This window comes from Eleutherodactylus coqui, chromosome 5, assembly GCF_035609145.1.
Source record: "Eleutherodactylus coqui strain aEleCoq1 chromosome 5, aEleCoq1.hap1, whole genome shotgun sequence".
Classification (NCBI taxonomy): Eukaryota; Metazoa; Chordata; class Amphibia; order Anura; family Eleutherodactylidae; genus Eleutherodactylus; species Eleutherodactylus coqui.
In genome coordinates this window covers 184,959,354-184,973,502 of record NC_089841.1, presented here as the reverse complement: position 1 = coordinate 184,973,502, position 14,149 = coordinate 184,959,354, and the positions used below count along the sequence as shown (strand labels likewise).

The window sequence follows — 14,149 nt, the reverse complement described above, 5'->3', positions numbered from 1 at the left end:
CCCGAAAATTCATCCCGCGGTCGCCGGCAGCCCATTGAATTCAATGGGCTAACATCGTTCTGCTCTGCCACAGCTGTTACAGATGTGGCAGAGGAGAACGATCGTTATGCTGACAGTGCGGGGGGGGGGGGGGGGGGCTCACTCTTGCCACTATTGTGGCTTAATAGTGAGACCTCGGAGCCCGAAATGCAGCCCTGCATGTTGCTCCTCGCCTGCCCTATCCATTTCTGTGTTTTTTACATGACTTGGGTGATTTGATAAGATTTTCACAAATGAGAACCTTAGCGGAGCACCAGTCATATACAAAAATGCTCGATCGCCCATTGACTTCAATGGGGTTCATTACTCGAAACGAACTCTCGAGCATCACTGAAAGTTCGACTCGAGTAACGAGCACTCGAGCATTTTGGTGCTCGCTCATCTCTAGTCTTTTTAGTTTCCTCTCAGCTGCCTGACATTTTACCGGAAGATGAAGTGCTAGATGCAGCACTTTTTCTTCTGGTATGTTCCAGATCTGCAACGGAATGGAGGTTCAAATGCAGATGTGAAGGCAGCCTAATTGTGATGATAAATTTAATTTCTCTCTGTGGGAAAGAAAATTAGAATTTCTGCAATAGAATTTCTGCCAGTTCGGCGGTACACTAAGCTTGGAGCGGAAGCTGCTCTGCTCCGACAACTGTGTAGTGGCCGGCGCTTGTAATTGCAGACTGCGATCTCATTGAAATCAATGGGAGCTGCGCCTGCAATTATGATTGCCGGCCACTACACAGGGGCTGGAGCAGCTTCCACTCCAGCTCTGGTGTATCCTAATACTAATAGCGGGCGCTGCGTAGTAAACCCCTTTAACTCCCCTTATATTGCTTAATACATTAATGTGGAGAATAGTGCTTGCTACTTTGTATACTGTGGCCTTTGGTTGAAGAGAAGGGTGTTCATATATAAAGGGCATCAGAATATAGCGGATATAACAGAAATGAAAGCCAGTTACAAAAAAACTGTGTGGATGTGAATCTGCTGAAAGTGCTGTTCTTGTGGAAGAATACACTGTGCTTTTGTTAACAGACAAACCATAAGAGAACTATGGTAATGTACATGGCAGTCCATGTTATCAGTGTAATGGTCCATTGATACTAAGAACTGAAACATTCAGATATTATCCATAATGGTGTATCAGGGTATTCACGCAACTGTGTAGCAAATTGGTTCTATGTAGGAAAAATATTATTGTTATAGATCACCGGTGGTGGCAATTCTAAATGCATCTGCATATTTAATGTTGAACTGTAATGATTGGCCTGTAACGGTCATGTGGAATGGAGGAGTCTGGGTGTGACTAGGTCAGTTGGGGAGGAGTTTAGAGTTGGTAGAGAGAATCTGTAACGGAGGAGAGATAGGTACTGTATTCGGGTATTAGTGTATATTGACGCCACCGGAAGCTGGGGGTTTGACAGGAGGAACGCCCCTCTCACACCCCTAGCTCCCGAAAGTGTGAAGGCACTAAGGTCCTAGGAGGACAGTGTGCATACATTTGTCCCTGTGCTGCAGCCTTAGCCTGAGGTTAACTATAGCTGTAAGGCTTACATTATTACCTGTAAATGCTGCCAGGTTACTGCAGTAACAAAGCAGCATGAACATGTCATAATGTAAGGCTTACAGCTATAGTAACAGTCAGCGTAAGACCGCATCGCGGGGACCAATTGATGCAGACGCTGCAGCCTGTCTGCTCCGTCCCGGAAGCCATTTCTGCCTAGCCTGGTACGTGGTTGGCCGCTTACCTGTACATGGCCGTCCGCTGAACTCTCTGTGCCGGCCGCTGGCTCCGCCACCTGCGTCCCCGCCGCCGATGTCGGCTCTGTTCCGGGCGCTGGCTGTCATATCACTTGCGGCGGATGCATCACTGCTCCATGACGCCCGCTCCCGCATAAAGCTTGCGCCGCCCGCACTATTGATTCCGTAATGGCCGCTCCCGGAAAGCATCTGTCAGTTCCATTTCTCCTCCCCGCTGGTCCCGGCAAATATCAGTTACACAGTGACGTGGGGTTCCTACTTGTGGTCCACCACTGCCGCAGCCGGGGAAGGCACTTGCTCCAGAGGGTAAGCGCAGATGCTGTATGCCTTTTGAATAACTTTGTAGTGCCCTTGCAGTACCTGAAAACCAACACCATGTTTACCTATTAATGACGCCATGATAACTCAGCGGGTTGCCCTGCAGAATGGTCTGGCACCCTGTATCCGCTATGTGTGGGAGTTTACACCAAGCATCCACCCCCCTCATTATCAAGAGGCAGTGTGAGTGGTTGTCTTATCGGTGTCCTGCACAGGTGTTATTGGCTCCTCCATTTGGTAGTCAGCTACCTGCATGGTGAGAGGAGGATGCATCTATATGCACTCCTCAGTCAGTAAGTAACGGCCATTTTCTGTGATTGTTTTTAATTTTTAATTCCCCTTCTGTGATGCATTTATATTAGTGTAGGGACCCACTACAATGCAAGGAACCGTGAAGTGGTTAGTGAGCTCATGTATCTTGGCCAACATCCAACCAATGCCTTGCATTTATTATCTATCATTCACGTGCAGTGTGGCATTAAGACTCCAGGGGGAGCCCAGGGTGGCAGTACCAATGTGGTTCACTGATGGAAATGCAGGGCAACCCGCCGAATTAACATGGCGTCATTAATAGGTTGCTGGTCTGCATGGTGAACTACATATATCAGAATGGTCTGGCACCCTGTATCCACTATGTGTGGGAGTATATGGCAAGCATCCACCCCCCTCATTATCAGGAGGCAGTGTGAGTGGGTGTTTTATCGGTGCCCTCACAGGTGTTATTGGCTCCTCCATTTGGTAGTCCGCTACCTGCATGGTGAGAGGAGGATGCATCCATATGCACTCCTCAGTCAGTAAGTAACGGCCATTTTTCTGTGATTGTTTTTAATTCTTGATTTCCGGTTTTGTGATGCATTTATATTAGTGTAGGGACCCACTACAACGCAAGGAACCGTGAAGTGGTTAGTGGGCTCATGTATCTTGGCCAACATCCAACCAATGCCTTGCATTTATTATCTATCATTCACATGCAGCGTGGCATTAGGACTCCAGGGGGAGCCCAGGGTGGCAGTACCAATGTGGTTCACTGATGGAAATGCAGGGCAACCCGCCGAATTATCATGGCATCATTAATAGGTTACTGGTCTGCATGGTGAACTACATATATCAGAATGGTCTGGCACCCTGTATCCACTATGTGTGGGAGTGTATGCCAAGCATCCACCCCCCTCATTATCAGGAGGCAGTGTGAGTGGGTGTTTTATCGGTGTCCTCACAGGTGTTATTGGCTCCTCCATTTGGTAGTCGCCTACCTGCATGGTGAGAGGAGGATGCATCTATATGTACTCCTCAGTCAGTAAGTAACGGCCATTTTTCTGTGATTGTTTTTAATTCTTGATTTCCCCTTCTGTGATGCAATCGAGATAATGGACAAACTTTGAGAATGCTGGCAAGTCATAGTTACCTTCAACCAGAAATCTATGTACCTGCAAATCTACGACATCTCTTCTCTTTGACCTACCTGTGCTACTTGTTCCTGTTCTTAAAGTTTAAAAGCATGGAGCTGCTGTGTGGTGTCAGGACATTACCTCCACTGAGGTCTACCAACAGGTAACATGAAACCCTGGAACAGGCCACACTAAGCTCAATATCCGGTGTGAACCGGGATGCCCTTGAACCGTGACACAGAGCCTGCAGGCCCCCATCAGTATACTTGTTAGATGTGCTTACTCCACCTTCAGGGCCTCTACCTTCAGAAGTACAATGCAAACATCAAATGTGTCAGAAAAACTTCCTTCCATACACGGTGTGAATACTGGGCTCCACTACTAATGCAAAGCAGAGTGGGAGTTTTAGAGCAGATGTGAACCACCTTCTTTCAATATGAGATCTATTATCCTTCTTCGAGCTTGAGTTATGTGGTTTAGCAGGGACCCAGAACACACAAATGTGATGCAGAGAGAACTCTGCTCTGCCCTTCTCTCTGCTAGAGCGCATATAACTGGAAGGGAGTGTGTGACACTTGGTGACACTTGTCACAGCTGCTCTGGTAAAACCTCACAAGTTTCTATGTGATTCACACATGAGCTTTTCACTAGAAATCAGTGGTGAGAAGAACTCTAAAACCTTCTCATTTTTTTGAAGACTCCTGCAGAAAAACTGCCCCATGACCTAAGACGGGAATCTACTGAGGTAGGGGCAGATCACAATAAAATGTTGGCAAACCATGGTCCTAGAAAATTAGGCTGCTTTTAGACGCAGCGATTTATTGTTCACGTAAGCGAATGATGTCAGCGTTCATTCATGCAGGCAGAAAAAATAATTCGCTCACTAAATTGTTGAATCGTTCACATTCACCATACCATTAGCACAAAATGAAAGATAAGCAAACAAATTATCATTCGACTTTTAGCCTTGTTTACGCTGAATGATTATCATTCAAATTTGAACCATCCAGCGTTCCGTGTAAATAAGCAGCTTTTGAAATCCTCAGATATTTGCTTTATGTTAAAGCACATGCTTTACATGTTTTACAAATTCAAAACATTTCTTTGTAAGTGCAGGGAATGTCATAAAATAAGGAGGTTATACTCCTCTGTGTGATTACCCACCCCTGCAGCCCTATTGCTCCAGTACTCCCCGACAGGTTTTGTTTGCATGACTGCAGCTGCATTGTTCCTGTACATACACATGCCCACTGCAGCCAATCAGTAGCCTCAGCAGTTTAGTGCCATATACCGCTAAAGCCGGGGATTACCTGCAGTGCTCACATTGGTTTACGGGTACATCAACACTTCAGTAATCTAAACAGAACTATGATAGGAGGACTGAAGTAGCGGTGCTGGAATAGAGAGGGATCTAATAGGTGAGTATAACTTCTTTGGCATTTTATAACATACAGTACACTTACAAAATTAAAATGTACGAGCCAATCGATTTTATTTTTAGGTACCTGTTAAAAACGTATTTAAAAAAGTATATGGTCCTGGTCTTCAAATCCACAGCATTTTAACTGTTTATAACAACTTTTGTCTTCACTATGGCAGCTTGACCAGTCTTTTGGGTCTAGCAATGACATATTATCTGGGTGTTCCCCCTCACATGGTAAAGCTTTTGGGTGTTAGAAGACCCAGATTAGCTCTGTCAGTGACTTATTTCAGCACAGTCATGCCCCAGTTACACTAAAATACAGAAAAAAAGGGAAACATAGCAATAATAGAATGGTCTCTCACTCTCTCTGTGTATATATTTTTTATGTTACTTTTGTTCTGTGTATGCGGTTTTTTTTCGGTTAAGCAAGGCAATTTATGAAGTCATAGGCATGGTAATCGGCCATGGGAGCACTGGGGGCCTTTAAAAGGCCCTAAACTGCCATGACAACTGAACTGCACCTCGCGATGGGAGTGTATGGGGATGGGGGGCATTCGGGGTGCCAGAATACAGATTAAGGGTGATAGGTGCATTTACAGGGCTAACGGCGGCAATTGTAATGGCCCAAAGTTGGGGTGTCTTTGGCATGTACGTATGAATGTTTTATGTGAACTGTCTTTTGTATGTTTGTATGTGGTTGTGTGGATCTGTGTTCCTTTAACTGTTTGAGTGACGTAGTTGGAGGACCAGAGTGTCTGAGAAGAGGAACCTAGGAGGGAGAGAGTAAGAGTTCGAGAATGTAGTTGGTGGAGGAGGACGTATCAGTAGGCAGCTACAGCTCGCTATTGCTTACGCCTGTGCAGAGCCACGGGCTTATCTCATTTGCCGTGGGATGTATTTCCTCTCGGGATTGAAGCTCAGAGCAACTGTTTTCTGCTGTCATGAAAATCAGTGAGAGTAACTAATACGGATGGAGAAGTGGAAGCTAAGTGAATGTTTTCACCATGTCAGGAGCGTCACCCGGGGATCGTCTAATCAGATAACTAAAACTGTGGACATTTAGATATCGGGAAGAAAAGTGACTCCTAGTAAGTGTGTGAAGGAAAGAAGTTTATCTGAAGTGGTATGTCTGAGACTTTCAATGCATGTTAGCCTTGGAAAACCCAAAGTTTGTAAAGTGTGAGTAAAGACAAACCGTGTACCTCCAGTTTATGAAAACTACTTTTTTGACTGTAGACTCTTATTTTACAGAGGTACTAGCGTCACGTGACAACAACTTTATGGACAATTACCAACGTTATTTATTTTGCTCGTTTTGTTTGCACTGCACGCGACTGAGCTAGGCCATGTTGATGCCACTGTTGGGAGAGATCACAGAGCCACCCGTGACAGCCATCATATTTTCCCGTGGTCTTCCCCGTAACAGTAAACCCTCGGCTTGGACACCGCATGATTATGCTTAATGCCGAGTGCTTCTCTTGCTGGCTGGTGTCAGGCGTGAAAAACAACCGGCACATGCATTGTATGAAGTGGGATCGGCTTCCACTCCCATTCCATACAAACCCTGAATGCACAGGTTGTAAATGCATGCTTTGTGCCATTAAGAGTTTAAAAGATTAAGAAAAGCTATTGCTAATCTACTGAAACATAAAAAAAAATTACAAAAATTGTAGTACTTTAATATACCCCTAATATTTATTATGACTTTGGTGCTACCAAGGGTTCATACAGATACTTTAAAGTGCTCTTGACTTTTCAATTGAAAACGGGTTGTCCCTTTGTAAACTATTGATTGCTTGCTGGACCAGTGTGCGCATGCATTAAGCTAATTTCTGCATGAAGTAGACTGTTCTGTTTCCACTGCGGTGGTTTTTATAATACCAATGCAGTGGAAATGGAGCTGTCTGCTTTCTGCAAAAATCAACTCAATTGATGCGCACACTAGCTCCGCAAACAGCTGACTGAGCGAAGTCCCAGGCAGCAGACCCCTGCTGAGCCATTACTGTTGGCCTATCCAGTACATTGGCCATTAATAAATACAACTGTACAACCTTAGGGCTCAGTCACATGGGCGCCAATCCGCCCGTGTTTCTGCATTATAAGACCGCTGCACTGCAGGTACGGATGACTCTTCGCACCGGCCAGAAGAAAGAACACATGGCCGGCAATGGAGCCAGTCACGCAGAGATTTGTCCGCCGTCTTATCGTGCAGAAACACGGGCGGATCGGCGGCCGTGTGACCGAGCCCTTAAGCTGCCATGTGTTGATAAGTAATAACACCACATCTTGCATATGGCATTTCCCCCCCTTTTTTCCCTCTGCAGTTTTATCTCTGATTTTTAGCGCTCTCTGAGCTGGAGGATGATTGATGTTATGCTGTCTTCTACACACTGCACATGGGGAAAACTTCAGATTCTGTTCTTAAACTCTGTAGCACATGCTGAGAGATAACATCATAATATAAAACACTAGAGAAGTACTGAGCAGTGTTTATGTGAATAAATAACAGCAGATAATTCACCATTTGCTGTAACAGCAAGTCTGCATGACTCTATTTCTCTCCCTCCTCCTTCCTTGCTCTATAATGTTCTATGGGCAAGATTGCTCATCACCCTCCTTTACTTACCTGTTTATAGTCTTATTTCTGTTACTAATGGGCTGCGCTGTAGACGGATTTTTCAGGACATAAGCATGACTTTAGATAAATAAAAGGATTTGCATGTTTGCTAGTTATCACATTGGCTATTACTAAGCACAAGTTGTTTGATAAGTCAGTGTCCATTAAATATAGTATGTAATTACTGACAGTAGGGATCTGACATCTAATGGTTTAATACAGCAAGAGTAGATGATGTGAGGCCCCAGAAAGTGTAAAAATCCAATGAAAGGTACATTACATAAAAGTTCCTAATAACTTGGCTGTTTCAGCAGACTACTTGTATGAGCAGATGGTAAAGGAGAAGGGTCCTGTGCAGCAGAGTAAATGGAGACAGTTGGCACACTAAGTAAAGAATATTCGGATTCTGTGGTTTGATGTTGATTATTTCTCTTTGGGTACATTTCTGCTTCAATTTCCGAATAGATATGATCCTTTTCTTCAACCTGGAAATAAATGGTTGGTGGTGAGGGTGTCTTAAAGCTCTCAGTTACAAGGTCTTTTGCATCAGTTATCATTCTGGTCTTTGCTTCAGTTGATAAAAATTGTTCATTTGCTTGTGTTGGATCGTCGCAGATTGAATAAAGTGTGTTGTTCATCTGATATTGGACCAATGGTAATAAAGGAACATTGTTTTTCGGCTCTCTGAAGACACCATTTCCAGGGTTATGGTGCGTGATCTGTAAATGAGGAAAATTGGAAAACAAGATACTGTTTGCTAACTTCAGATAAATGATTGAAAGTCTCCGGAACTGATTAGAGATTTAGATTTTCTCTATAGTTTTACAAATACAATGCAATGTCTTAAAGGGAATGTGTCACCACAAAAAGACCTACCGTTATTATACTAGGCGAGTTTCATATGAGCAAATTATGGGAGAATTTTTGAACTCAAAGTTCATAGATACTCAACCATCCTGGACTCCGGCAGTTCCAGCACCCTATTATGCTCTGAGGTTGCGTTGGTAAACCTGCTGTCATGGATATTATGGGCACGTAAATGTGCTTGTAATACGCAGGTGTGAAACTGGTTTAAAATATATTTTAAAGATTTTTGTTGATTTTATAAAATTTTTAAAGTCACATCGCTTCTGAAATTAGAGAAGACGCAGCAACCTCAGAAGCAGCCGCTCACCACACCAGGGATCCCTCCACATACCCAGTGGAGCCGAGAGGGAAGCAAAACATAGCAGGTGGAATAATTACTGAGGTGGACACAGAATAGAAACAGCAGGTGGCGCTATTCTAACATTATTTTGGGAATATCTGGGGATAGAAACATTTTTTGAATTAGTGTAAACACATAAAATGTGTAGAATTATGGGTTGCATTTATCTATGAACACCACCATTTTTTTTGGAACGGCCCCTTTAAAACAACTAAATTAGTAACTAAAATGAATACCGGGCATGGGACTTGTAGACATAATGTTGATGTAACAACGAATCTAAGCAAACTTTCATCTTGGAAGTCAAGTTTGAATTTTTCTACATTACAGCCAGCAGCATAATGGCAGAATGGGAGTTGTATAATAATTCAAAGAAGCTTTGGAGAGCGCAATGCTGTGAAGGCCCACAACAATGGAGATGCATTGTAATACAAAGGATTATTTTTAACTTACAAGAGAAATCATGTTTCATGAAGAAAATGTATTTTGCATGAAAGCAGAGTCCTGTTAACTGATTTTACATGCTCATGCCCTGACCTGTTGCACTCCATCATTCTGCTCTTATTTACTTAAGCAACTGTAATAGACAGTCCTGCTGCACCTGTTCCGGGCTAAAAACTACAATTTTCATGAGTCTTCATTTGAGCTTATGTTTGGACTGTACAACTTTCCTATCAGTGAACCCCTTTAAGGACCAGGCTGTTTTGGGCCTAAAGGACCAGACACTTTTTAGGGATTTTACGCATGTAGTGGTTTTAATGCCCTATTTTTTTCCCTTCAGCTTCCAAAAGTTTTTTTACCGTGACATATAGGGATATTTTTTAATATCTTTTTTCACTGACTTTTTTTCCGATTTTTATTTTATTGGGGGTAAAAAGCTAAAGAATAGAGATGAGCGAACGTGATCGGCTCCGCCCCTTTTCGCCCGAACACCGAACTTTGCGAGCAATTCCGTGCTCGGGCGAAAAAAGTTCGGGGGTCGCCGTGGCAGCGCGGGGGGGTGCGGCGGGGAGTGGGGGGGAGAGGGAGAGAGAGAAGGCTCCCCCCTGTTCCCCGCTGCTGCCGCCAGCGCCGCCGCGCCTCTCCCCGCCCCCCGGCGCCCCCCGAAGCTTTACGCGCGGACACTGAAGTCCTCGGCAAAGCCGGTGTCCGGGAGCGTAAGTGTTCGTTAAGAACACGTTCGCTCATCTCTACTAAAGAACTTTTCCTTCAAATTTATATTAAAAAAAAAGAAAAAAAAAGGATATTTATGGTAAAATAAAGTATAGGGGTGGGTTCCTCATTTTGTTTCAGACATTTTGACATATAATATGTTCAGTTTCGGATTACAGTGTGCATACAGGACAGTTTTGGTTGGCATTGGCTCATATATATTTTTACTCTATTTTTTTTTAAATTTATTATTATTTTTATAACTATTTTTTTTACCATCTGGAACCCTCATGATGTCATATAAGACCCCTGGGGGTCATTTACGTTGTATTTCTCTTTAAAAAAAACGCTAGTGGGTAAAAGCCTAAATGACATTTTGCTCAGGGGTTGCTTCTAATGAGGAGAAAATGTCACATAGATAGTGACTTTAAGTATTCTTGGCTCTGTGAACACTCAGAAAGTATCACATAACCATAAAACAAAAACTTCATTAGTCCAGGATACAAATAAAGTATTCAGAGTTACTTAAAGGGGTTGTCCCGCGAAAGCAAGTGGGTCTATACACTTCTGTATGGCCATATTAATGCACTTTGTAATATACATCGTGCATTAAATATGAGCCAAACAGAAGTTATTCACTTACCTGCTCCGTTGCTAGCGTCCTCGTCTCCATGGAGCCGTCTAATTTCAGCGTTTAATCGCCCGATTAGACGCGCTTGCGCAGTCCGGGCTTCTCCTTCTGAATGGGGCCGCTCGTGCCGGAGAGCTGCTCCTCGTAGCTCCGCCCCGTCACGTGTGCCGATTCCAGCCAATCAGGAGGCTGGAATCGGCAATGGAACGCACAGAGCCCACAGTGCACCATGGGAGAAGACCTGCGGTCCACCGTGGGTGAAGATCCCGGCGGCCATCTTCGCAAGGTAAGGAAGAAGTCGCCGCAGCGCGGGGATTTGGGTAAGTACTGGACGTTTTTGGTTTTTTTTACCCCTGCATCGGGTTTGTCTCTTTTAAGGGTTATCTTAAAAGTATATTTAATTCAATCCAATATTATGAATTATAAAACTTACCAATATTGTTTGTGTCATGAAGATCCTCCGTTTCAGCATTCTGAAATATGGTTAAAGGGGTTGTCCCGCGCCGAAACGGGTTTTTTTTTTTTTTCAATAGCCCCCCCGTTCAGCGCGGGACAACCCCTTTAACCATATTTCAGAATGCTGAAACGGAGGATCTTCATGACACAAACAATATTGGTAAGTTTTACAATTCATAATATTGGATTGAATTAAATATACTTTTAAGATAACCCTTAAAAGAGGTTTGTAAATATTTGTAAAAACGTAATTATTTTTTAAAGTCCTTTTTAACACTATTTTGGAAATGTATTTATTTTTCGCATTGCTGAATTCAAAGACCAATAACTTTTTAACATTTTCTATTGATTAAGCCCTTTCATAGCTAGTATTTTGAGTGATAACTGTAATTTATATTGGTACCATTATGAAGTACTTTCTTTTATTGCATTTTTTTGGAGATGGAATGAATGAAAACAGTTCTGTCACAGACAGCTGCAGCCAATCACAATGCACCACTGAGGCCTGTGATTGGCTGCAGCTAACTGTAATATTCTGCACACAGACTTGAGTTCAGCTTATAAACTGACCAGGCAGGGAGAACGGGAGGTGTGATGCTGGAGCTGCGGGGGTCCAGGATGGGCGACTATATTTTCCTGAATTATTTTTCCCAACCACATGCTAGGTTTAAAAAAAAACAAAAAAAAAAAAAACACACAACTCTGAAGACTCATTCAATACAAACAGTTCACTTACTTTTTATCCTTGTAGTGTGGATGCTAAGTTGCTAACTCAATGTGCTCAATATAAGACAAACATAACTGTGTTATTAGTTCAGGTAGATTGAGTTTGTCTGTAATTACGATAAGAATTACACCACATTTTGTTAGTAATCAATGCAGAAATCCAGGTAATTCCAAAGAGTTCAATTACTTATTATGTCAGCTTTGTTCCTATGCAGCATATATATAAGTTGTATGCATGTATTTTCTGTAACACATATTTGAGGTCACTTACATGGTTTTCTGGGACACTGCTTGGACTTTTTCCTGGGGAAAGATAACAATAATGTTACATTAATTGTTCATATTAGCTCTTCAATATTAAGTCATGTGAGAAGCTGCTGACAATCCTTGTATCTATGGTGCCTTCCTTATAGATATATTTCACTTACATCTGCCAGAAATGAGGAGCATTCTGTGGTTTCCAAGTTAGGAAAATGGCAAGAAGGGAAAAAAGGCAAACTATTTTATAAAAAGATATGAATTAAATTACATATGACATTAAGGACTCAGTCAGACGAGCGCTTTTTTGCGCACACCTATGTGCGCAAAAAAAGCGCGTGTATTAGAACCATTGGTTCCCTATGGCATTGGTCAGATGTCCATCTTTTACCTAAGCGGTGCGCATACAGGATCCCAGTGTTCACTGATGGGGGGACACCCCGTGGGGGTTAAAGAATCAGAGCCAGTGCTTTCTGGAGGCCAAAATCTCATCCACTTTGCTGCTACTGTAAATGCCACCGAATTTCCATGTGGAGGGTTCGTATGGAAATTCCACAGCAAATCCATCCCATCTGTACTCCCCCTAAGGGCATGTTTACACGTGGCAGACATTCAGCAGCATTTCTGCCCCATGTAAACATACCCTAAAACATGATTAACAAGGACCACGTCATGGATTGCACTTTTTTGGAGAAATTCTGGCACATTTAGAAAATCTCCCCCATTGTCTTATATGAGTGCTGGTAATTGAATAATTGTTGATTTACCTGTAATTACACTGAATGCATCACAAAAATCCCAATAACACCACTCTTTTTTAATTTTCTGTATCAATTTAACCTTTTCCTGTATATTTTCAACACAAGTGTTCACTATTGATGTCTCTTACTTTTCTAAGATAAACATAAACCTAAATGGATATGCTACCGTATTTCTCCGAAAAGTAGACCCTGTCTTATATTAAAAGAGGTTTTAGGTCTTATTTTTAGAAGATGTCTAATTATACTTACCTAGCAGGCTGGGTCCAGGTCCCTCCCGCTGCTCTCTGGAGTTCTCACACGCTGAGTCACTGTATTGATTGGCCAATTCATGAATCCCGCCGTCACAACACGGTGGCCGTGATTGGTTCTCGAGTGCTGCTCAGCCAGTCAATGCAGAGCTTGATTAAGCAATCACAGCCATCGCATTGGTTCATCGAGCACTGCATTTATTGGCTGAGCAGCACTTGAGAACCAATAAGAGCCATCGCTTCCTAGAGGTGGGACTTATAAATCCCATAACCAGGAAATGATCCTCTGTCGGTGAACGAGGACTGCAGGACGCACAGCGGAGCTCCAGACAGCAGAAGGAAGACCCGGACTGAGCCTGCTAGGCAACAATTCCTTTTTTAATGTAATGCAGCTAGGGCTTATTTTCAAGGTAGGGCTTATATTTCAAGCCTCTCCAAAAATCCCGAAATTCAGGGTAGGGCTTTTTTCAGGGTAGGTCTTATTTTCAGGGTAGTAAAAAGCTGCACTATTTTACTAGGTTGGACAATGGTAAATGGCTATATGAATAGACTTACTTTTTTCAGTTCTCTTGTACACCAGGCAGGATAATAAAGATACAGCGAAAAAGACAAGACCTCCTACTATGTAATAGATCCAGGATGGCGCAGTATCTCTGTCATCTAGGGAATTAATATATGAATACATGTATTTATTGTAAAATATAGTTAAGGCACACGTACATTCAACTATAGCGGACAAATGTGAATATTGAAAGAAATAAACATATCAAGCACAAACCTAACAACTGAAAGAATAATCCCAATTATGAATCATTCACCTTTTCTGTCCAAAATTATGTGCTGATTAGTTTCATGACCTTCAGGGCTTATTCAGACAGGCATATATAGGCCGGGTGTTACCATGAGGCTGGTCAAGGACCCAGGGTGGCAGTGGCGAGGTTAGCCGTGGTGTTCTGGCATGGTGTTGCGCCCATGTTCGGGTCGGCAAGCAGCGGTGCCATGCTCCGGTGTGCGGGCGTGGCATGTAGCACGCACGCGTGCCTGCTATGAGAGGCGCGCGTGCTCTATCTCTGTGAGTTATAGTGGCTGGCTGGGAAGTCCCGTCAGCCAGCTTGATTGGTCTTCACCCAAGGGGCGGAGACTCCTGAATATAGTCTGGCAGCTGCTGATAGCAGT

General features: G+C 43.2%; 1 protein-coding gene across 1 annotated transcript in view; it reads right to left on the bottom strand.

Annotated features, from left to right (window-relative positions):
- Positions 1-7,120: 7,120 nt before the first annotated feature.
- Positions 7,121-14,149, bottom strand: part of LOC136627020 (uncharacterized) — a 33,716-nt gene continuing 26,687 nt past the window's right edge. The window contains exons 5-7 of the mRNA XM_066601978.1: positions 13,529-13,633; positions 11,978-12,009; positions 7,121-8,253 (exon numbers count right to left, since the gene is read on the bottom strand). Of these exons, the coding sequence (XP_066458075.1) occupies positions 7,825-8,253; positions 11,978-12,009; positions 13,529-13,633 (566 nt within the window). The 3' untranslated portion in view covers positions 7,121-7,824. The remainder of the gene's footprint in view (positions 8,254-11,977; positions 12,010-13,528; positions 13,634-14,149) is intronic.